The 20952-nt window shown below is 37.7% G+C and overlaps 6 protein-coding genes across 8 annotated transcripts; 1 reads left to right on the forward strand and 5 right to left on the reverse strand.

Moving 5' to 3' along the window:
• Positions 1-173: 173 nt before the first annotated feature.
• On the reverse strand, positions 174-1311 carry LOC106356785. Its single transcript, XM_013796511.3, has one exon. It carries the CDS (start codon positions 1084-1086, stop codon positions 355-357), a length of 732 nt encoding a protein of 243 aa, XP_013651965.1. The 5' UTR covers positions 1087-1311; the 3' UTR covers positions 174-354.
• A 51-nt stretch (positions 1312-1362) lies between these two features.
• Positions 1363-3849, forward strand: LOC106353091 (dr1-associated corepressor). Its single transcript, XM_013792767.3, has 6 exons — positions 1363-1698; positions 2247-2319; positions 2397-2490; positions 2850-2984; positions 3068-3125; positions 3218-3849. Exons 1-6 carry the CDS (start codon positions 1666-1668, stop codon positions 3686-3688), a joined length of 864 nt encoding a protein of 287 aa, XP_013648221.1. The 5' UTR covers positions 1363-1665; the 3' UTR covers positions 3689-3849.
• Positions 3850-4124: 275 nt separating this feature from the next.
• On the reverse strand, positions 4125-6472 carry LOC106353089 (endochitinase CH25-like). Its single transcript, XM_013792766.3, has 2 exons — positions 5463-6472; positions 4125-4765 (listed from the first exon to the last, which is right to left on the reverse strand). The coding sequence occupies exons 1-2, from the start codon at positions 6409-6411 to the stop codon at positions 4206-4208; spliced, it is 1509 nt and encodes a 502-aa protein (XP_013648220.2). The 5' UTR covers positions 6412-6472; the 3' UTR covers positions 4125-4205.
• A 3174-nt stretch (positions 6473-9646) lies between these two features.
• On the reverse strand, positions 9647-18813 carry LOC106353092 (probable sulfate transporter 4.2). Of its 3 annotated transcripts, none has more exons than XM_048776394.1 (17): positions 18288-18813; positions 18136-18184; positions 17852-18053; positions 17603-17771; positions 17412-17477; positions 17222-17329; positions 17041-17148; positions 16801-16866; positions 16599-16659; positions 16328-16455; positions 16216-16257; positions 16000-16116; positions 15797-15848; positions 10484-10622; positions 10307-10395; positions 10155-10231; positions 9647-10067 (listed from the first exon to the last, which is right to left on the reverse strand). In XM_048776394.1, exons 1-17 carry the CDS (start codon positions 18594-18596, stop codon positions 9789-9791), a joined length of 2061 nt encoding a protein of 686 aa, XP_048632351.1. In that variant the 5' UTR covers positions 18597-18813; the 3' UTR covers positions 9647-9788. The 3 variants fall into 3 exon arrangements, with proteins under 3 accessions (XP_048632351.1, XP_013648222.2, XP_022572061.2); XM_013792768.3 differs by lacking the exons at positions 9647-10067; positions 10155-10231; positions 10307-10395; positions 10484-10622 and adding exons at positions 14780-15165; positions 15252-15328; positions 15403-15491; positions 15580-15718; XM_022716340.2 differs by lacking the exons at positions 9647-10067; positions 10155-10231; positions 10307-10395; positions 10484-10622 and adding an exon at positions 15576-15718.
• On the reverse strand, positions 11257-13541 carry LOC106353093 (endochitinase CH25-like). Its single transcript, XM_013792769.3, has 2 exons — positions 12870-13541; positions 11257-11912 (listed from the first exon to the last, which is right to left on the reverse strand). The coding sequence occupies exons 1-2, from the start codon at positions 13330-13332 to the stop codon at positions 11353-11355; spliced, it is 1023 nt and encodes a 340-aa protein (XP_013648223.1). The 5' UTR covers positions 13333-13541; the 3' UTR covers positions 11257-11352.
• Positions 18814-18917: 104 nt separating the features above from the next.
• Positions 18918-20951, reverse strand: LOC106353094 (DNA replication complex GINS protein PSF2). The gene is made up of 9 exons (XM_048776395.1): positions 20758-20951; positions 20396-20467; positions 20237-20311; positions 20041-20155; positions 19848-19947; positions 19724-19754; positions 19538-19627; positions 19283-19435; positions 18918-19200 (listed from the first exon to the last, which is right to left on the reverse strand). The coding sequence occupies exons 2-9, from the start codon at positions 20441-20443 to the stop codon at positions 19180-19182; spliced, it is 633 nt and encodes a 210-aa protein (XP_048632352.1). The 5' UTR covers positions 20444-20467; positions 20758-20951; the 3' UTR covers positions 18918-19179.
• Between the last annotated feature and the right edge of the window lies 1 nt (position 20952).

Below are 20952 nucleotides of genomic sequence, written 5' to 3' on the forward strand. Positions count from 1 at the left end.
CCAACAACTTTACAAAACAACTAGAGCCCATAAGCCCATAAGGTTAAGATACGATTAATATTGTTTCATACAGTAGTACTATATTACTCATGGATTAATATATAACGCTAATGAAAAACAGCTTTTTTCTCACAAACTAATAAAGAGGGATTATGAGTTTCAGTTTAGTAACATTAATCTGGAAACTTTTTAAACTTCCCATAAACAAACCCAAACACCAAGCTAAAAGCAAACATAAACATAGTTGTATCATACTACTCATGTCTTACTACGAATCAAGAACAGCATTTTTTTTTCCTCACAAGTCACAACCTAACAAAAGAAAGATTCAAGAGATTCGCAACTTTTTTGTTTTCAACCTTCCCATATACGATGACAAACACCAAGCTGAAAGCAAACATACACATCCAGTGACGCCTGACGTATCTGTTCATGACTAAGGTCTTCAGCGCTCCAATCACTCATGCTTATCTCCGGATCTAGCCTCACTCCTGGACAACGCATACACACATCCACAATCTCCTCAAACGAACAACGCCTCATGCTGCGGCCTCTACAATCTTGAGCATAGTTCCTCAAGTCCAAAAGCTCTCCGATCTGCAGCTCATGCCTAGACATCGCTAGCTTCCGCGCGTCTTGACTGTTCCGGACGCCGATGAATATCGTATCTGGATCCAAGAGGAAGATGCGGAGTTCGTCGGGGACGTGGTCACAGTGAGATAGCTGGATTACGAGACATTCGTTGCCCACGCCTAACTGGAGAGTGTCTGCTGGACTATCGACGTAGTATCGACGCGGCGGCGGCGGAGGAGAATAGGAGTTGTCGTCGCTGTTGTAACTTCCCGGTGAAGAATCTCCGTCGCACGAGCGATAACAAAACGGTGTCCACTGAACGCCGACTCCAACGACGAGAGGGTGATGGGAGTACGTTAACGGAGCACAGTCGTAGGTGTGGACGTTGCTGATCCATTCGCAGATGACGGAGGCATCCGACGTTACGGTAACGGTTACCTCGTTTCCGAAGAAATCGATGGAGTGCACTTCGTGAGTGTTGTAAATCGCGACGGTCCTTATCGGCGGAGCCATTATACTTTTCTTTGTCTCCTTGCTTTCTCTGCAGGAGTAGGTTCAAAAAGAGGAGCAGAGACTTTTATTGTTACGTACGCGAAAACATTTTCACCGTTGATCTTTCTGGAAGCGTGTTTGTACAGTTATAATCGAACGGTTAGGAATTAAAGATGCATGTACTGAGTTTAATATATTTTGTTAACGATGGGCTTTTATGCATCACCACTGTATTTCTTACATGGGCTTTTCAGCTTCTGAATAAAAGTTGGTTACCAACAAAAGATGCATTATCCATTTTATCCTCCAGCAAAAAAGAAAAAGGATGAATAATAAATAAGCTCTGTGACGAGAAGACTCTTACAGTCCAATACTACCTTGCCACGTGTATGGTTAGATCTTTTCGGACAATCGGATTAGTCTCAATCTAACAGAATACTTGTGATCCACCGTTATAACAAGGAAACCGCCGTCGCCGGATCTGGGAGTGTTAAGGTAATCCACGAAGGAGACGATTCAGATCTTAGAAAGGAGTTTCTGTACATAAGATTTGCTTGGTGGTTTTGCGTTTTTCTTCTCAATTCGACGGTTTGCAAAACGATGAGGAAGAAGCTCGATACTCGCTTCCCAGCTGTAAGTTTCTCGTCTCGGAAAATTTTAAAGTCCAATTTCTCGAACATACTTTTTTGTTTTTTTAGGACCGAGTTTCCAACACTCTTCTGTCTAAATCACGTGTTGTCCTAAGACGAATCTAGATTCAGTTTCATTTCTAGCGAATTGGTCTCTTAGCGTACGACTTAGCAATCAATTTTTTTTTTCCTTAATTTTATTTTGTGGTTGCTACGGGTTTAGGTGTCTTTGTGTTCAAAATGATGTCGTTTTGGTGGATTCCATAGGGGTAGAGATACTGGATTATTGTCTCTGGTTGAAGCTATAATGTTATTATATACAAAAATCACGAGTTGGTTCTTTAATTAGTTTAAAGCTTCCAGTTTCTTGAGCTAAGATCTTGTGAATACTTTTGTTGTATCAAACCTCGAACCATTGCATAAGTTAATATAGTGTTTGATGATGGCTAGTATACGATTATTAACAGAATGGAATTATCCGTAACGATTCATTTGCGGGTTAGTGTGTTTTGCCACTTGGAGTTGTGCTTCTTTTGATGCGTAATTTTACAGGCTCGAATTAAAAAGATTATGCAAGCTGACGAGGATGTTGGCAAGATTGCTTTGGCTGTGCCTGTTTTAGTTTGTAAGCACTTTGTTATTGTTGAAGGCACTTGTGGTTGTTATACCTTTTTGCTAAACTATTTGTTCTATGAATTACAGCAAAATCTTTGGAGTTGTTCTTGCAAGACCTTTGTGATCGTACATATGAGATTACCCTTGAAAGAGGTGCCAAAACCGTGAGCTCATTGCACCTGTAAGCACTATATTGCTTAACCTTTATCTTTCACTTCCCGCTGCATGTTAACATCGTCACTGCCTTAAGAGCATGAAAGGGTTTACTTGAATACATTTTTTATATCCTCTAGTCTAGGTTTCAGATGTTGTAACTATTAATGTTTGGTTTAAGAGGTAACATTGATGTTGTTAAGCGAAAGAGCTTCCAACTCATAGGCTCCGTTTTGACTGCGTCCAACTCTGAGAGGATGTTGTTGATTTTACATAACTTTATACCACTAATTTGGTATAAAGGTCGTTTTACTCTTTTTTTTCTTCATACGGTTTTTGGTGATACTACTGCATCCACGTTTATTGAAGGTGTTTTGTTGTTTACAGAAAAAATTGTGTGGAAAGATACAACGTGTTTGATTTTCTGAGGGAAGTTGTAAGCAAGGTCCCTGACTATGGCCATGCGCAAGGGCAGGGCCATGGTGATGTTACCATGGAGGATCGCAGCATCTCCAAGAGAAGGTTTGATCTCTTGGCTCCATATATATCATTTTTAAATCTGATGAGCCAGTATCAAGCTGATGCGTAATGGTTGATTGAATCAGGAAGCCCATCAGTGACGAAGTGAATGACAGCGACGAGGAGTCTAAGAAAAGCAAAACAGTGAGCTCTTGTTCTTCTTACCTACTTCCATTATTCAGTTACTCTATTCATGGTAAGCACTCACATTGTTGGCATTGTGCTAATTATTGCAGCAAGAGATGGGGAATGCTAAGCCGAGTGGCAGGGGTAGTAGAGGGAGAGGACGAGGAAGAGGACGTGGTGGACGAGCAGCCAGAGCAGCGGAAAGAGAGAATCTGAACCGCGAGATGGAACTTGAATCCTCCATGGTTGAACAGAAACCTCCTCAAGACAGTATCCAGATGCATGAGTCAGTGTCATCACCACAAGAGATTGAGAAGAAGGACGGCATTGTAGCGTCAAAAGAAGATGCCAAGCAACAACTCCAAACTCCAAAAGAAGGCATTGACATTGATCTCAACGCTGAATCTCTCGACCTAAACGAGACCAAACCGGCACCAGTCGCGGCTACGGACACAGCCGCGGCCTCGGAGGAATACACGTGCTGGTCTATGGAGTTAGGCCAAATAGATCCAGTACAGTTTGCAAGTTTGGGTAAGAGGATAGACGAGGACGAGGAAGACTATGACGAAGAAGAAGGTTAAGGCAAAGCAGCACCAAGTAGGACATAAATAGAGTAGGAGCATTTAGTTGTTTGTCTAGAAAATGCTTCTTCTTTTATCAGAATCTTCTTCTAGTTCCCATGTATTCTATGAATCAAAGATTGGACGCCCTTTAAAAATTCTTAATTTATCTATCCTTATATGTTGTTTATTCATCAAAAGTTCAAATATGTTACAAAAGTTGCATAAACAGAGGAGAAGGACTAGTCAGGGTGTTGCTCCATGTGGTTAAGCCGAAGAACACCTTCGTGGTTCTTGTGGTTGTATAGTTTCCTTGATACTATTGGACTTTTAGATCAGATTAATTTGGTCTAAACCTGTTATTGTAAGTTTGTAACCAAGTTTATATACTACGTAAGCTTAACACTCGAGAAGTTGTATGGAGAAAAAAATCAAGATTACTTGTAAAACACGTTACTTAATAAAAAGGAGTTTTATTTAATTTAATTTGATACTCTCTTATTGCTTGGATACAACAAAGCTTCATTAACAGTACTTATTAAATTGCAGCATCCAAGAAAACGTTACTACCTTCATTAAACGGCCTTTGATTGTCACAGTCAATATTACTTCCAGGATCAACACCAAACATGCCACAGTACCTTGTATAAAACGATATCCGATCTTGGACCTTTGCGACGTCGCGACCAGCACACTCTAATCCACCGTTAATGATATTCGTAATCACTCCATAACCTGGTAACCTTCCGGCTGAAATGTCGGCGGCCGACGGCTCCCACTTGTCGGTGATTACGTCGTGGCACGAGGGTTTAGGAGCTTGAGGAGTCATCCAGAACCAAATGGCGGTTTTGAAAGCTATCACTGGGTCGCTGGACGCAACATCTGGGTTCTTGAGTAACTCGAGTCCTAGGTCTCTCCCGCACGGTCCGTAATTATAGTTCCAAGACAGCATCATTGGTCCTCGTCCGTAGTAAAATTTGCCTGGTGCGCATGGCCACTCGAGGTTGTTGCTATCACAGTGGGGATCGCTTTTGTCAATTTCTTCCTTGTAACAGTAGCCCCATGTATTTGCTCCATCGGGTGCACCCGACCACCCACCTTCAACATGTTACCGTTATTTTCATAAGAGAATTTGTTTCTAAAAGATAACTTTTCTATTGTCTATGCATGAATTAATAATGGTAGCTAGGTAACTCGTTATTTTTTTATAAATAATTAATACTCCCTCTGTTTCAATATAGATGATGTTTTAGGTGATTGTTTTTGTTTCACAATAGATGATGTTTTCATATATCAATTTAACTTTATCAAAAATTGTGTAGCTAATTGTGTTTTTACTATTTTTTTATAATTAAATAAATTAGTTTTAAATTATATTTTAATGATTTTATGTTTGAAAAAGATAATTTCTTAATATTGTGCAAAGTACTAAAACTTCATCTATTATGAAACGGAGAGAGTATTAGTTAAAAATTATTGAAAACAGTTAATCATTAATAGGATGTATATGTTTTCAAATTTTAATTTGTTTTGAATATGTGTATATAAATTTTATTAGATGAGTATTTTCTATTTTTAAAAAGTGGTACAGATATTTTGAACATAAAGAATCATAGAGCTCAAAATATTCTGTTTTGAGTTTGGTGTTTGCTTTTAGCGGTTTTACAAAATTTTCTTTTTATATAAAAAATAAGAAATGTGTGTGCATTTTAAAACAAATTACTAGTTTTTTTCATCTAAATTTAAATTCAAAACTTGTGTTTGAAAATAGAACCAAAGTAGTAATATTTATTACCGGTGGTTTCGTGGGAAGTCTGGCCGAAGAAGGCTGCTATCTCCTTCTTCCTCATGGCAAGGTCTCCGGTGTTCCCGAAACTCGGGAAAGACTTAGCCGCGGTGATGAAGGCGTCATAAGTGAAGAAACCAACAGCATGACAATCATTGTCGTTCATGTGCTTAAGCATTTTATAGAACTGATCTCTTGAAATGATGCCAGAAAGATCACCGCTGGGACCAGGAGGAGTGGGACCAGGAGGGGTAGGACTAGGAGGAGTGGGAGTAGGAGGAGTGGGAGTGGGAGCAGGAGGAGTGGGAGTGGGAGTGCACTGGCTTTGGCAACCATGCCCGCAGTAAGCTTCGGTGGTGCCGCACCATCCAGCCTCGCTACAGCATAGACCGTTGGGGCAGAGGGCTCCCGCGGGTATGGATTGACGACCACACTGCGGGGTTGAAGGAGGAGGATAGGGACCAGGATTGCACTGGCTTTGACAACCATGCCCGCAGTAAGCTTCGGTGGTGCCGCACCATCCAGCCTCGCTGCAGCATAGACCGTTGGGGCAGAGGGCTCCCGCGGGTATGGATTGACGACCACACTGCGGGGTTGGAGGAGGAGGATAGGGACCAGGATTGCACTGGCTTTGACAACCATGCCCGCAGTAAGCTTCGGTGGTGCCGCACCATCCAGCCTCGCTGCAGCATAGACCGTTGGGGCAGAGGGCTCCCGCGGGTATGGATTGACGACCACACTGCGGGGTTGGAGGAGGAGGATAGGGACCAGGATTGCACTGGCTTTGACAACCATGCCCGCAGTAAGCTTCGGTGGTGCCGCACCATCCAGCCTCGCTGCAGCATAGACCGTTGGGGCAGAGTGCTCCCTCGGGTATGGATTGACTACCGCATTGCTCACCGGAGGAAAATGATAAGAGAAGTGAGAAGATGAGAAGGAGAAGGAGATAAGTCTTCATGTTTCTCTGAGCTGTATGGTTGTTTTAAGAGGCAAGTAAGGGTATATATAGCAACATGCAATGTACAATCAGTTAGTGTTAAATCACATCGAATTTTATAGACTTGTTTTTATGTTTTCTAGACTTCTATTATTTTTCTGGTAAAAAAAAAAAGATGATTTCACCTCTTTGAGAATCCAAGCATTATAAATAGTCTTTTCCACCGTGAATTGAACCCGGGTGGCAATAGATACAACCGTAACTCCTTTATTACTAGGCCAACTGACCGTTAGTAAAAAATTGTGGTTTCACCTTTTTACCGGAAACCCAAACATTCTAGACTTCCATTTTGTCACCACCAAGTTCATTTGGCAAGTTTATCTAATGGTCTATAGAATATTTCTACAAGATAGCTGGACCACCCTCTCTCTAGCTCATGAGTCACTAGAGGGACCACCCTCTCTGACGTTCACGAATCACTGCTACCATAAATTAATTCAATATAAGGTGGGTTCGCTTGATAGAATCGAAGATAAGCAGTGCTGGTTTGTTTTTATGTTTACTATACTTAAATACTAATTGTTCTAAAATTTGCCACCACCTTCATTTCGCACATTTACCTCATTGTCTATATAGAATTTGTCTAACACGATATATGATGGACCACCCTCTCTCTACCTCATGAGTCACTACTCACTAGCTGGACCACACTATCTCTAGCAGAGTCACTAGCTGCTGGACTACCCTCTCTGAAGCTCAGGAGTCACTGACTGTACCACCCTAATTAAGGCTCATGAATCACATACCCTCCAATAGGATGGGTTCGCTTGATACGATGGAAGATGAAGTTTATGAGAAGAGATGGAAGAGGATGATGCGCTTTTGACGGACATGTTTTTTTTTGTTGTTTTAGCGAGAAAATATATTTTATGGTTTTGGCGAAAATATGTGTGTTTACAATTTTGGTGGAAAATTATAATTGTTTTTGAAACTTGTTGAGAAACTATATCACAATTATCATGTTTGTCTAATTTGAATATAATTTTTGTTAAAATAAAGGTGAAATTGTCATTTGTTATTTTGGACTCTTCTGGATGGATTATTTGGATGAATTTTATTTAAAATTAAAATCTTAAAGTTTATCAGGATGGATCATTTGGATGATTCCTATGTTAACGGCAAACATATTTGTTTTTAGAGCATTCTCAATATATTTTTAAACATTTAAATTTTGAGATTTTTAACTTTTTAACAGATTTTTAAACCTTCTAATTTTAAAGGTATGAATAGTAAAACCTCATATTTGAGATTCTATTATTCTATTATTCTATTATTCAAAATTTTAAAATGATATTTATTTTTTATTTTAGTTTTTATGATTTAGTAACTTACATATAATTATATTAATATTATTTTTATATCATTTTATTTTTTTTGAAAAATTTATCACTTTAATTTTTATAATTATATTTTACCTAAATATTCAAGTATATATTCACATATATATATATTACTATATAAAATATATTATTATGTAAAGAAAAAAACAAAAAAAAAACACAATTTTCATCTTAAATTACTATATAAAATATAGGGAAATTGCACCCAGTAAACACAAAAAAAAAACAAAATTCACTAACTAACTAAAAACACCCCTTCTCTCCTACTTTCTCTTCCTATCTCTCTCTACTCTCTCTCTAAAAATCTAATTTCACTTTTTTTTTGGCTATTTAGCAAATAAGCCCTAAAATATAATATTATGTACACGTAACTTGAAAGAATCACGTGGTGACGGAAAATATATGAATGTGGGGCGGCGTTTCAAAAAGAGAACAGCCATGACCATTTTCTCATATAATACTAGGGTCGGTCCGCAATACGGATGGGATATACTTTATTTGTGATTTTGGTTTTTATTCCTTTGTATGATTTTGTGATTTGTGTTTTAGATTTGCATTTGTATTTATAAATGATGTGTATAATAATGATATTTCTCTATTAGAAAATTTTAAGTGATGAGGGATATTACATTCATTTTAGTTAATGTTGGATGTTGTTTATTTTTCTAACTTGTTTATGTTTTTTTATTTGTTTTCAAATACATTTTTTGACATTGTACTATTTTATTATTATCTTTCCTTTTTGTTATGTTTTTTTATAATGAACAAATATTTTTATATCATCTTCACATATATCTAACTAAAATCTTTTATTTTTTTATTTTTTTATTAGTGTTATTAGAGATTATAAGTTTGTATTAGTATGACATGATGTTCATGATTGAAATGGTATTATACGTTTTCTTAAATGTTTGCTCAACTTTTCTTATATATAGTAAGTAGATTTCAGTTTTTATTGTTGTGGTTAGATTTAATACTCAAAATATTGATTATTTTATATAGTTTTTCAACATTGTACGTGGGTTTTATATTTTTTATTCTTATTAAAATATTTGTATATTTATGTATTAACATATTAACATGATTATTTATTTTAAAATTCAAAATAAACCAATCTACATCTTTTTGCTAAAAATATATAAATAGTTAATTTTTTATTTATTGGTTCAGTAATTTCACATTTATTAGAATAATTTACTTATAACTAATATTTAAAAGAAATAATTGGATAGACAACAAATCAAATTTAGAATCTAGCTATTACTTTGTATGTTATAACTATATAAATTTTATGCATTTTACCATTTTTAAAAAATAATTTATTCTGCTAATATGAAATCTAATTAAAGATTGAGAGTGAGTGTCGTATCCATAATGTTTACTCATGGCCGTAACAAAAAAAAAACATTAAGCCCATAATTATTGGACAAATACACAACACACGCAAATCCAATATGATTTCCAATTAAATGAATCGCAGCGTTAGCACAGGGGGACATGTGTTGTCTCTCAGAAAGCGAGTTTCCAGCTGGATAACCTAGAAGTGAAGCAAACAATTATATATATATATAGATAGATTCGTTCTTAAGTCCTTGACATAATAAATTTCTAAGTTCTAACAACTCATGAGTCATGACCATTTTCTTTTTATATATTCTGTGTAGCGGTCCTCTTTAATCCAATAGTTTTATTAACAATTTAGAATATTTTTACATTAAAAATCTGCTTTTCGATAATTTTTTTTTTGACTGATGCATTTCGAATCTTAAAAACAATTTTTTTAACAACTAAGCCAATTTTTTCAAAAAATAAAACAAAAATGTGCACCATACTTAAAGTAAAACTGTAGATGTAAATTCATATAAAATAATTTAAAATGATGTAAATAGAACAGTATAATCATCAATGTAATAATTCACATAATTTGTAACAGAATAATAACTTAGTTCTTGAAAAAATATTTTATCTAAGGTGCAAGTGTTAATCGGAATGAATGTCTTATTTGTCGTTGAACAACAATGGCTCCTTTAAAACAAGCTTACTATCAGGTTCAACTTCAGTGTGTGATGAGTTTTTCGCATTACACCTTCTCCATAAGCTTGAACTGCTGCTCTCTTCAACATTCGTGGGTGTCTGGTTCTTGCTCTCGACGTAATGAAGACAGACTTGGACAGCATCGTGTACTCTCACAAAGTACCATTCTTTGCCAATAAGCTCCACAATCCCTGATCTTGCCAGAGTCAATAAAACCTCTTTGTTCGGGTTCGAAATCGCAAGCTGCTCCATTGAAAACCAACACAATTATCACATAGGCTTTCCAAAATTAGAAGAAGCAAGTTACTAAAAATGAAGGATGATGATTACCTGAATGTCCCTTGTTTTGTACTCCTGGTACAGTTCTTTTAAGGCTTCCACGGCGCTTGAGTCTATGTATGTGACAGCTGCATAACATCCAAATTCTTCAATACCCATTAATGTAAGGTTCGAACTTTGAATCAGATAAAGTTGGGGCTTACGAGACATTTCCAGGATAAGAAAGTAGATCCTCTCCACCTCTGGTCCTTTATTAGTGTGTTTATCAAAAGCTACTTCATATTCTCTTAGCCTGCGATTTTAGTGAACAAAGGGTTGTGTTTAATTCTTTCTGTGGGATCATAACAGAAGGCAAGTCAGTAACCAAATGTCACTTTCACCTGTCTTTGATGTAGCTTATGTTGGCAAAATATATGGGAGCATCGACTCGAACAATCACAATCCCATTGTAAGTGTACGCTTCTGGAAACTGCTTCATGTTTCTGTACACAGTGGTTCCTGGAAGACGGCCCAAAACGGCTGCCAAACATATGTAATGGAACGTAATCAAGAAGAGGACTTAATACCATTGATCTCAACGCTGAATCTCTCGACCTAAAGGAGACCAAACCGGCACCAGTCGCAGCCACTGACACAGCCACGGCCTCGGAGGAATATACTTGCTGGTCTATGGAATTAGGCACAATAGATCCAGCACAGTTTGCAAGTTTGGGTAAGAGGATAGACGAGGACGAGGAAGATTATGACGAAGAAGTTTAAGGCAAAGCAGCACCAAGTAGGATTTAAATAGAGTAGTTTGTCTAGAAAATGCTTCTTCTTCACTGTTTCCATGTATTGTATTAAGAATCCTTATTTATTTATCCTGATATGTTATTTAAGATTTGCCTAAGAAGTTTATGCTAAAACTTAAAAAGATCTTACAGCGTAAGCAAACACTGTTCGACCATGGTGACCATTCTGGAAACAAAAAAAACGAATAAAACCGACTGGTGACCATTCTGAAAACAAAAAACACGATTAGAAAATAAATCCGGTTCTTGTAACCAAGTTTATACTACGATATGCTTAACACTCGAGATGAGGGATGCATGGAGAAAGATAAATCAAGATTACTTCCAGGATTACTTATCAAACACGTTACTTAATAATAAGATTATCATAAAAGGAGTTTTATTTAGTTTGATATTCTCTTATTGCATGGATACAACAAAGCTGCATTAACACTCTTTTTTTTTTTTAACACTCCTTATTAGATAGCAGCATCCAAGAAAACGTTAATTCCTTCACTAAACGGCCTTTGTTTGTCACAGTCAACATTACTTCCAGGATCAACACCAAACATGCCACAATACCTCGTATAAAACGATATCCGATCTTCGACCTGTGCGACATTGCGACCAGCACACTCTAATCCACCGTTAATGATATTGGTAATCACTCCATAACCTGGTAATCTCCCCGCTGAAATGTCGGCAGCCGACGGCTGCCACTGGTCGGTGATCACATCGTGGCAAGACGGTTTAGGAGCCTGAGGAGTCATCCAGAACCAAATTGCGGTTTCGAAAGCGATCACTGGGTCGCTGGACGCAATAGCTGGCCTGCGTAGTAAGTCGAGTCCTAGGTCTCTCCCGCACTGTCCATAATTGTAGTTCCAAGACAGCATCATTGGTCCTCTTCCGTAGTAAAATTGGCCAGGTGCGCATGGCCACTCGAGGTTGTTGCTATCACAGTAGGGATTGCTTTTGCCAATTTCGTCCTTGAAACAGTAGCCCCATGTATTTGCTCCGTCTGGTGCATCCGTCCACCCACCTTCAACATGTTACTTATATATTATAGTCCCAACTTTTCAATATGTTAAGCTTTTATCGAAAATACCCTATGATAAGAGTAATTCTTGGGTTCACCCCCTAGGGTGATTTATCCAAGGGTTCAGAGTTTACCCAAGGGTTTAGGGTTTAGTGATTAGGATTTAGGGTTTAGTGTTATTAAAATTTAGTTTTTAATGTATGATTTAGGGTTTAAGATTTTCAAACGTTTAGAGTTTATCCAAAGTTTAAGGTTTAGGGTTTAAGATTTAGGGTATATGGTTTAGTATTTTGCTAAAGATTTAAAATATTTATTTATTTATTTTTTGTAACTATTTTTATGTATTTTTATTGTTTTATTTTAAAAAGATAATCTTATTTGGAAATTCAATGTTGTTTCCTTTTTTAAAAGATATCAAATATCAAATAATCAAACACTATTGGTTGGTGAACCTAGAGGTTCACCCTAGGGGGTGAACCCAAAAATTACTCCTATGATAAACATCAAAATACATTCTTAGTCATTTTTATTTTAGAAATGTTCCTTTTGTATGTTATTTTTATCGTAAAATTCCTCCATCCATTTTCCTCGTATATCATTTATTAAACAGATTAAAATAATAAAAAGTGGGTTTTCTTTTGAAATTGGGATAGGATGCGACGAAAGTTTCTAATGTTTTGTTTGGTTGTGCCCGTTACGTACGTCAGTATATAATTTTTATATAAATTTGAAATTTTCTAATATAATGGCTATATTATTTTGAACAAAAACATTTTGTTTGCGTTTGGTGTTTGGCTGTTTTTTTTTTGCTGTTTATTAAAACAAATTATTTTATATCAAAAAATGTGTGTTTGTATTTAATAAACAAATTAATAGTATTTTTAGTTGTTTTTCAACTAATTTTAAAACTTGTGTTGAAAAAAATAATATCTAAACCGAAGTATAGTGATCAATAATTACCAGTGGTTTCGTGGGAAGTTTGGCCGAAGAAGGCTGCGATCTCCTTCTTCCTTGTGGCAAGGTCTCCGGTGTTCCCGAAACTAGGGAAAAACTTAGCGGCGGTGATGAAGGCGTCGTAAGTGAAGAACCCTCTAGCAGGACAAGCGTTATCGTTCATGTGCTTAAGCATTTTATAGAACTGATCTCTTGAAATGATGCCCGAAAGATCCCCGCTGGGACCAGGTGGAGTGGGCCTAGGAGGGGTGGGACTAGGAGGAGTGGGAGTGGGAGTGGGAGGAGTGGGAGTGCACTGGCTTTGGCAACCACGCCCACAGTAAGCTTCGGTGGTGCCGCACCATCCGTACTCGCTGCAGCATAGACCGTTGGGGCAGAGTGCTCCTTGGGCTTGACGACCGCATTGCTGGCCGGAGGAATATGATAAGAGGAGTGAGAAGATGAGAAGGAGAAGTAAATAAGTCTTCATCTTCCTCTTAGTTTTATGGTTGTTCTATGAGGCAAGTAGGGGTATATATAGCAATATGCAATATACTGCATAGATAGTCTATAGAGTTACTAGGTTTGTTTTAATGTTTAGTAGACGTACTTAAATTTGCCACCACCAAGTTCATTTTTGGCACATTTATCTCATGGTCTATAGAATTTGTTACACAATAGCTGGACCACCCTCTCTCTAGCTCAGGAGTCACTTACATGGACCATCCTTTCTGAAGCTCATGAAACACTTGTTGCCACATAAACTACTTCACATATATCCGCAATACGGTGGGTTCGCTTGATGCAATAGGAGATAAGCTGTACTAGATTGTTTTTATGTCTACTATGCTTAATACTAATTGTTTTAAAATTTGTCACCATCAACTTCATTTGTCACATTTACCTCACGGTATAGATTTTGCCTACACAATAGCTGGACCACCGTCTCTGTAGCTCAAGAGTCACTACTAGCTGGACCACACTCTCTGAAGCTCATGAGTCACTGACTGTACAACCCTAGTTAAGGCTCATGAATCACATACCTCTCCCAATATGATGGGTTCGCTTGATACAATGGAAGATACAATTGTAAGAAATATTATATATGAATGTATATGAATGAATATTTCTTTCTCATGATGTGGTCATATGTTAATCTATTTTTTTATTGAGATGGTTAACCTTAAGCATACTTGGTAACCAATCTAATAATAAATAATGAAGTTTATTTCCTAATGTTTTAATTAAAGTATAAGTGACTAATGTTCTAGAAGAGAAGAGTAACTTGAAGGACAAGTCTAATGGAAGATGTTTAAGAGAACAAGTTCAATGTATGAACCTAATGTTCTAAAACACTTCACACTTATCTTCTCCTAATGAAATGAGTCATCTTAAACAAAACACTTGTCACTTATTCAAGTTTGATGGATGGTTGAGATTAAAAGATAAACTTGCCAAAGAAGTAAGAAAAACTTGGTGAGTATCAAAATTTGATGAGGAAGCTAGGTCCCTCTCTCCACCTATAGATAGATGTCCTTGCTCCATCCTAAAGCATCGCAACAAAAAACTAAGAGAAAAACATAAAGAAAAGTATAGGCAAGGGGAGAAGTCTTAGCCCCACTTAACGATCAAAAAATCTTACAACACATAAAGAAGGTTCTAGGCAAGGAGAAATCACAAAGTTCTTGTGAAAATCAAGAACTCATCTTCCATATCAAAATCGTTCATGAAGATTTCCGCAATAATGAATGGAGGTATTCCGTAATCTCTCTTATAGTTATATTATGTGATTAGTCTAGATGTTAAAGATCTTAGGGTTCGGGTAAAATCAAGTTTACAACAATGAGTAAATTGCAAGAATCACGTGGTGATGAGGAAATTTAATTGACTCAGATTTGATATCCATTCATGACATATTAAATTTTCAACAACTCATGAGTCATAACCACTTTTCTTCTCTCTCTCTAAATATTTTATTTAAGGTGTAAGTGTTAAAATATACACATTTTTGTAATATGAAAAGAAAAATCGGAAGGCTGAATTTCTATTTCTCGTTGAACAACAATGGGTCCTTTAAAACAAGCTTACTATCAGGTTCAACTTCAGTGTGTGATGAGTTTTTCGCATTACACCTTCTCCATAAGCTTGAACTGCTACTCTGTTCAACATTTGTGGGTGTCTGGTTCCTGCTCTCGACGTAATGAAGACAGACTTGGACTGCATCGTGTACTCTCACAAAGTACCATTCTTTGCCAATAAGCTCCACAATCCCTGATCTTGCCAGAGTCAATAAAACCTCTTTGTTCGGGTTCGAAATCGCAAGCTGCTCCATTGAAAACCAACACAATTATCACATAGGCTCTCCCAAACTAGAAGAAGCAAGTTACCAAAATGAAGGATGATTATTACCTGAATGTCCCTTGTTTTGTACTCCTCGTATAGTTCTTTCAAGGCTTCTACCGCGCTTGAGTCTATGTATGTGACAGCTGCGTTACATCCAAACTATCAATACCCATTAATGTAAGGTTCGAACTTTGGATCAGATAAAGTTGGGGCTTACGAGACATTTCCAGGATAAGAAAGTAGATCCTCTCCACCTCTGGTCCTTTATTAGTGTGTTTATCAAAAGCTACTTCATATTCTCTTAGCCTGCGATTTTAGTGAACAAAGGGTTGTGTTTATTTCTTTCTGTGGGATCATAACAGAAGGCAAGTCAGTAACCAAATGTCACTTTCACCTGTCTTTGATGTAGCTTATGTTGGCAAAATATATGGGAGCATCGACTCGAACAATCACAATCCCATTGTAAGTGTACGCTTCTGGATACTGCTTCATGTTTCTGTACACAGTGGTTCCTGGAAGACGCCCCAAGACAGCTGCCAAACATATGCAAATGGGAAGTAATCAAGAAGATGAGTTGAAACCATTCTGAGAAGAACATTAACTCATCTTACCAATATGAGGGTTTGCAGACTCGTGTATAACAAATGCAAGTGAAAAACCGACCTGAAATGCCAAGCATTGTAACCTTTGTAAGTCCTTACTTCATTGCACAATTCATAGAGAATTAGAGATTATCCTATCATCACTCCTTTTGACAACAAGAGATATATGATGGGCTGCAGAGGTAAAGCTAAGTGAATCTGAACATACTTACACCAACGAGGACTCCAATCTCTATTCCAAAGAACAGAGTGGTGGTGCTAGTGATGGTCCAAAGAGTAAAATCTCTCTTGTCCACACGCCACAAAAATATAGCACCTTCGTAGTCCACCTAAAATAGTAGACATCCAGAAAGAGTAAATGTGAATGTAGTTGCTCAGTAACCAAAAGGCGGTATTATATATGTTCTGGTGGGTTGATTTGAACTTACCAAGCCACTAACAGCAGAGATCACTATTGCTGCTAAAGCACACTGTGAATTTTGACAAACAGACTGGAGTTAGAAGCCAGATTTTATAAGGACTTTAAGTGAAGTAGCCTACCTGTGGTATATATTTAAACACTGGGGTCAAGAACAGTAGAGAGCATCCTATGATGATTCCTGTTACAAGACCTGATAGGCCAGTCTTCGCTTCACTTTCACTATTCACCGCTGACCTAGAAAAGGATCCTATAATACAATGATAGTTTCATCAAATTCAAGGTATAGCATAGAAGTCAGAATCATCATTTTTCTTGAATTTTATCAAAGATAACACATACAACATATTGTCACTGGTGGCTTTACTCATCTCAAGATTCAAGATCACATACCTGTAGTCGGATATGCAGAAAATAATGATCCAAATATATTAGCAACACCAAGACCAAACAACTGTCAAGTCACAGGAGAAACAGTTGGAACTCTCAAACCAAAGCAACCATAAGATGTTGAGATCAAAAGAACAAGTAGAACAACATTTTATGTTAACAATTGGGACAGCACTTGATTTTCTTTATTATTCAGTGTTATTACCTCTGAGTTTGAATCCAACTCGTATCTGTTTTTCGCTGCTAGTGCTTTGGCAATGCCTACAGATTCCTAGATAAAAAAAAGTTTAACTAGCACATCAGTCCAATCAGTACATATTGCCAGACCATGCAAACTCTCTTATATCTCACAGTCATATCCATCCATTTACAGATTTTTAAGGTTAGGTTCAGTTGCATTTCGCCTATGTCTACTTGGAGGAAGTGTATGAAGGATATATCTCACCAGGATGGCCACACCAGTGATGAGTGCCGCTGTTGGAAGCAATAATTTTGCATGATCAAAACTTTTTGGTAAAGAAAACTTTGGAAGGCCTTGAGGTATATCTCCCACCTGAAACATCCTAAAAACCTTGCAATTACTGCAAACACTTACACAAATATGCAGCTTCAGTGAAGAATCTGACCAGTGAGATGGAAGGTGAACGGAACACTTTCGCAATGGTCGTACCAAAAGCAAGCCCTGTGAGGGGCCCTGCTGCTCGTATGAACTGGAGTTCCTTGTTTGCTTTTCCCTGCCATGACACATCATGTCTTACCATAATAAAAGTAATTAAGGAAAGTACAAACTGACAGAGGAAAGAACAAAGCTCATACCACATGCTTCATTACTAGAAGGATCACCAGAATGGTAGATCCCAACAAGAAAGGTGGCCACTTAAACTGCAAAACAGAAAACCAGATGAAGTTATACAAGCAGAAATAAGAGATATATTCAATTTTAAGGACGTTGGCAAAAGAACAGAGTATTCCAAAGTGAACTCAGGCGAAAAGAACAAGGTTTTCACCTGATCAGCTCCAGCTATTACACTCTCAACTAGTGGCACAATCTTGCTGCTCCGGGAAACGTTGTACCCCAGGAAGTATTTCAATTGGGATAATCCAATCACAATAGCTGAAGCAGTTGTAAATCCAGAAATGACTGAGTGACTTATGAAACGAATAAGCCATCCAAGCCTGGGTTGGAAACACACACAAACAACTTGTTCTAACACTTGGAATAAATACAAGTCATGAAGAGAAGAGCTATAATATACCTTAAAAACCCCATGACGCACTCAAATATTCCAACCAGAAGTGCCAACAAAATGGCGAGCTCAGTGTATAGCTCTTCAGATGGATCAACGATTCCACCCAAAGCGTTGGAGACAAGAAGAGAAACCAATGCTACAGGTCCAACTGCAAGCTGACGAGATGAGCCGAATACGGCATACACAAACACCGGCACAAATGAGGAGTCTACAACCAAACAAAAATGAACTGAGCTTATACTATTACATTGATGAATTCATAAAAGTGTCTGAATCAAAAATGAACTCACATAAACCGTATATTGGTTGAAGCCCAGCTAACTTTGCATATGACATTGACTGCTCAGTTTCATGAAAGAAAAAAACAAAAGTTATCCGAAGAACAAAAGATAGACTTGTAAGAGAATCAAACAAAAACAAAAAACGAAGAAACAGAGATTACCTGGGGGACAAGCATAATACCAACGGTGATGCCAGCCATGAGATCAAGCTTAAAGTACTGATGCCACCGGTAACTTCGTATCCAAATGAAGCAAGGAAATAACGTATCCAACCAGTCGAAGAACGTCATACTCTTGATCTTCGCCGTCCATCCGGAGAAAAGTTCATGTAAGGGAATGGATGGACGGCGAGGACCATCATCAGAAGAGGTGGAATCGGGATGCCGTAGAGGAATGACCTTAACTGGAATAGCCGGAGAAGAAGAAGAGGAGGAGGCGGTGGTGGTGATATCACTGACGGTGAAAGACATCAGAATTGGTGGAGGGTAGAGAGATCAAATGTGAAGAAGAGCGACGTATCACTGATTGTAGCATGAAGAAACAGAGAGCAAACGTAGTGCCAGAGAGGAAGGATGAGGACGCAAAGCCGGCTACATTCATTATGGTATGTGTATATAATATGACAACGTGTCTTAATAATCACTATGCTTACTGTTTTGTTATAAGCCTTTGACTCCACATTTTAAGAATGCAACATACTTGGTGACTAGGCTGGACGTTTTAACCAAAAACCGAGCCAAATTTTATAAATAGTTCCTATATTTATGTCCTGTTATTCAAAATAACAAAAATAAAAATAAACACTCACGATTATTGCTAACATTAGTTTTAACCCACGTACTTGAAAATGAAACAATATGGGTTCCATCTACAATTTGCAAAGATGCTTAATAGTACCAAGAGTACGTAACAGAACAAGAGAAACAATGCATATATTTAAGACACGTAGCTAGATGTTGTTGGTGCTATCACTTCTCAGGGGAGCTCCACAAATATTGGCACAGAAGATACCTGACTTCTTCTTTCTCACTTAGGCAAGGACACAGAAGCTCCTTAGCGTTGCCTTAGAGGTCTCTGTAAAGCATAAGTTTGAGGTTTGTACTTGTTTTCTCTTAAAAGGAAAATACAAATGAGTGGGGAGTGTAAATGGCTTTACCCTTGGTTCATCGTTAGCTTCACGGGGTTGTCTGCTACTTCTAGTGTTTCTGTCTGCAGCAGCCTCTGGCTTGTCATGCTTATAAAACGCTTCTAAGGCTCTTCTAGCAAATGGGCGGACTAGGTTCACTTCCATTGCCGATACATTCTCCATCTGAGTTTGTGAATTAGGCATATGGTTTATTATAAGAATCACTCTTGAGATGTAATGATAAAAAAAGGTAACGTCAAGAAGAAGCAATATAAAGACAGTTACCTTTACTGCAGATGTACCTAGAAATGTGCCCAAGTTATTCTCCAGTTTGTGAAGCCGCACATCTCTAATGTCCTCAACTAGCGATCTTACCTATAGTACAAAGTTTCAATAACGAAGAGCTCTAAACGTTTAAAGGATTTAACCACATGGATTTGGGAATGGGAGAAACAGATGTATGAAATTTACCATATACATGTCTGGAATATCATCACGTGCACTGCCAAAAGTGAGATTTTTTTTCATTAGCAGTCTCAGATAGTAAAGATGCAAGGGGGAGCAACGAAACAAGTAGAGTCTAAGGATTACATACTGATCAAAAAGTAGTCTAGCAATCTCCACGTAACTAAATGGTAATGCCTGAAATTTCGACTGAGGTTCCCGCTCTGCTTCCAAGACCTGAGTCAAATTGTCTATAGAGTTTCGCAAAGAAAGAAGCAACGAGAAACAGTTAAAACTTAAGCATTCAAAATTTTCATCTGCAAAATGTGAAATTTCTATCTTACCAACAGACAACCACCCTGGAGGCCGGAAAGTACATTTTCCTCTACGCTTCAGAGCCACTGCAAGCCACAGAGGCACTTGTATTGGAATCTGAGGAATGAACCGGCCAAAATCCCCCTGTCACCGGTTCAAAATCTAATGGTTAGTCAAAAATTCACCACATGGTTTCAAGATTGTATAAAGCTGTGGAGAGAATACAGCGATGAAATTGAGGGGCTCCATGTTCATATTAGGAACAATCTCCACCAGTTCGTCCTCTGCCATAAACTCAACCTGGTAAGAAAGTGCTAAAACCAATTATATCACTGCAGACCGAAAGAAATAAATACAAACAAAGAGGAAGAGAAGAAGAAGAACCTCTTCAGGAGAGAATAGTGAGACATGAGGATCAGTCTGTCCAGCCATTGGATATATCTCAAATTTCCACACCTAAATGAAAAAAAAAAAAAACACTGTAATAAGAAAACAGAAGAGACCAGACGAATCCAACAAATCTCTCAAAACCAGTAGTGGATGATTGTCACACACTTTGCATATTATTCAACAAACAAATCTCTCAAACTCCCAATGATGGTCTAATAGTAAACCAAAGCTGAGAAAATTCAAAGTGTTATATAATCATAATCCCTTGTTGACATTTAATCAAACACCTTGTCTACATAATATTCCTCCTTATTTTCTAGCCATGTTCCTGAATCGCGATATGATTCCGAGATTACCTGTTTTAGATTCCGTGTGGAAGATCAGATCGATCCCTTCCGAAAGTGAGTGACGAAGAGAAGAGCGCTTCGATCACTGCCGCGTGGCGTAGAAAGCTTCGACTAGTCTTTTTTTTTTTTTGGCGGGAAATCAGATCTCGGTGAAGCGGGAAATGGACTCCGCGGGTAGGTTTCGGTTAGACGCGGTATTTTAAT

This window comes from Brassica napus, chromosome A3 (assembly GCF_020379485.1).
Source record: "Brassica napus cultivar Da-Ae chromosome A3, Da-Ae, whole genome shotgun sequence".
Classification (NCBI taxonomy): domain Eukaryota; kingdom Viridiplantae; phylum Streptophyta; class Magnoliopsida; order Brassicales; family Brassicaceae; genus Brassica; species Brassica napus.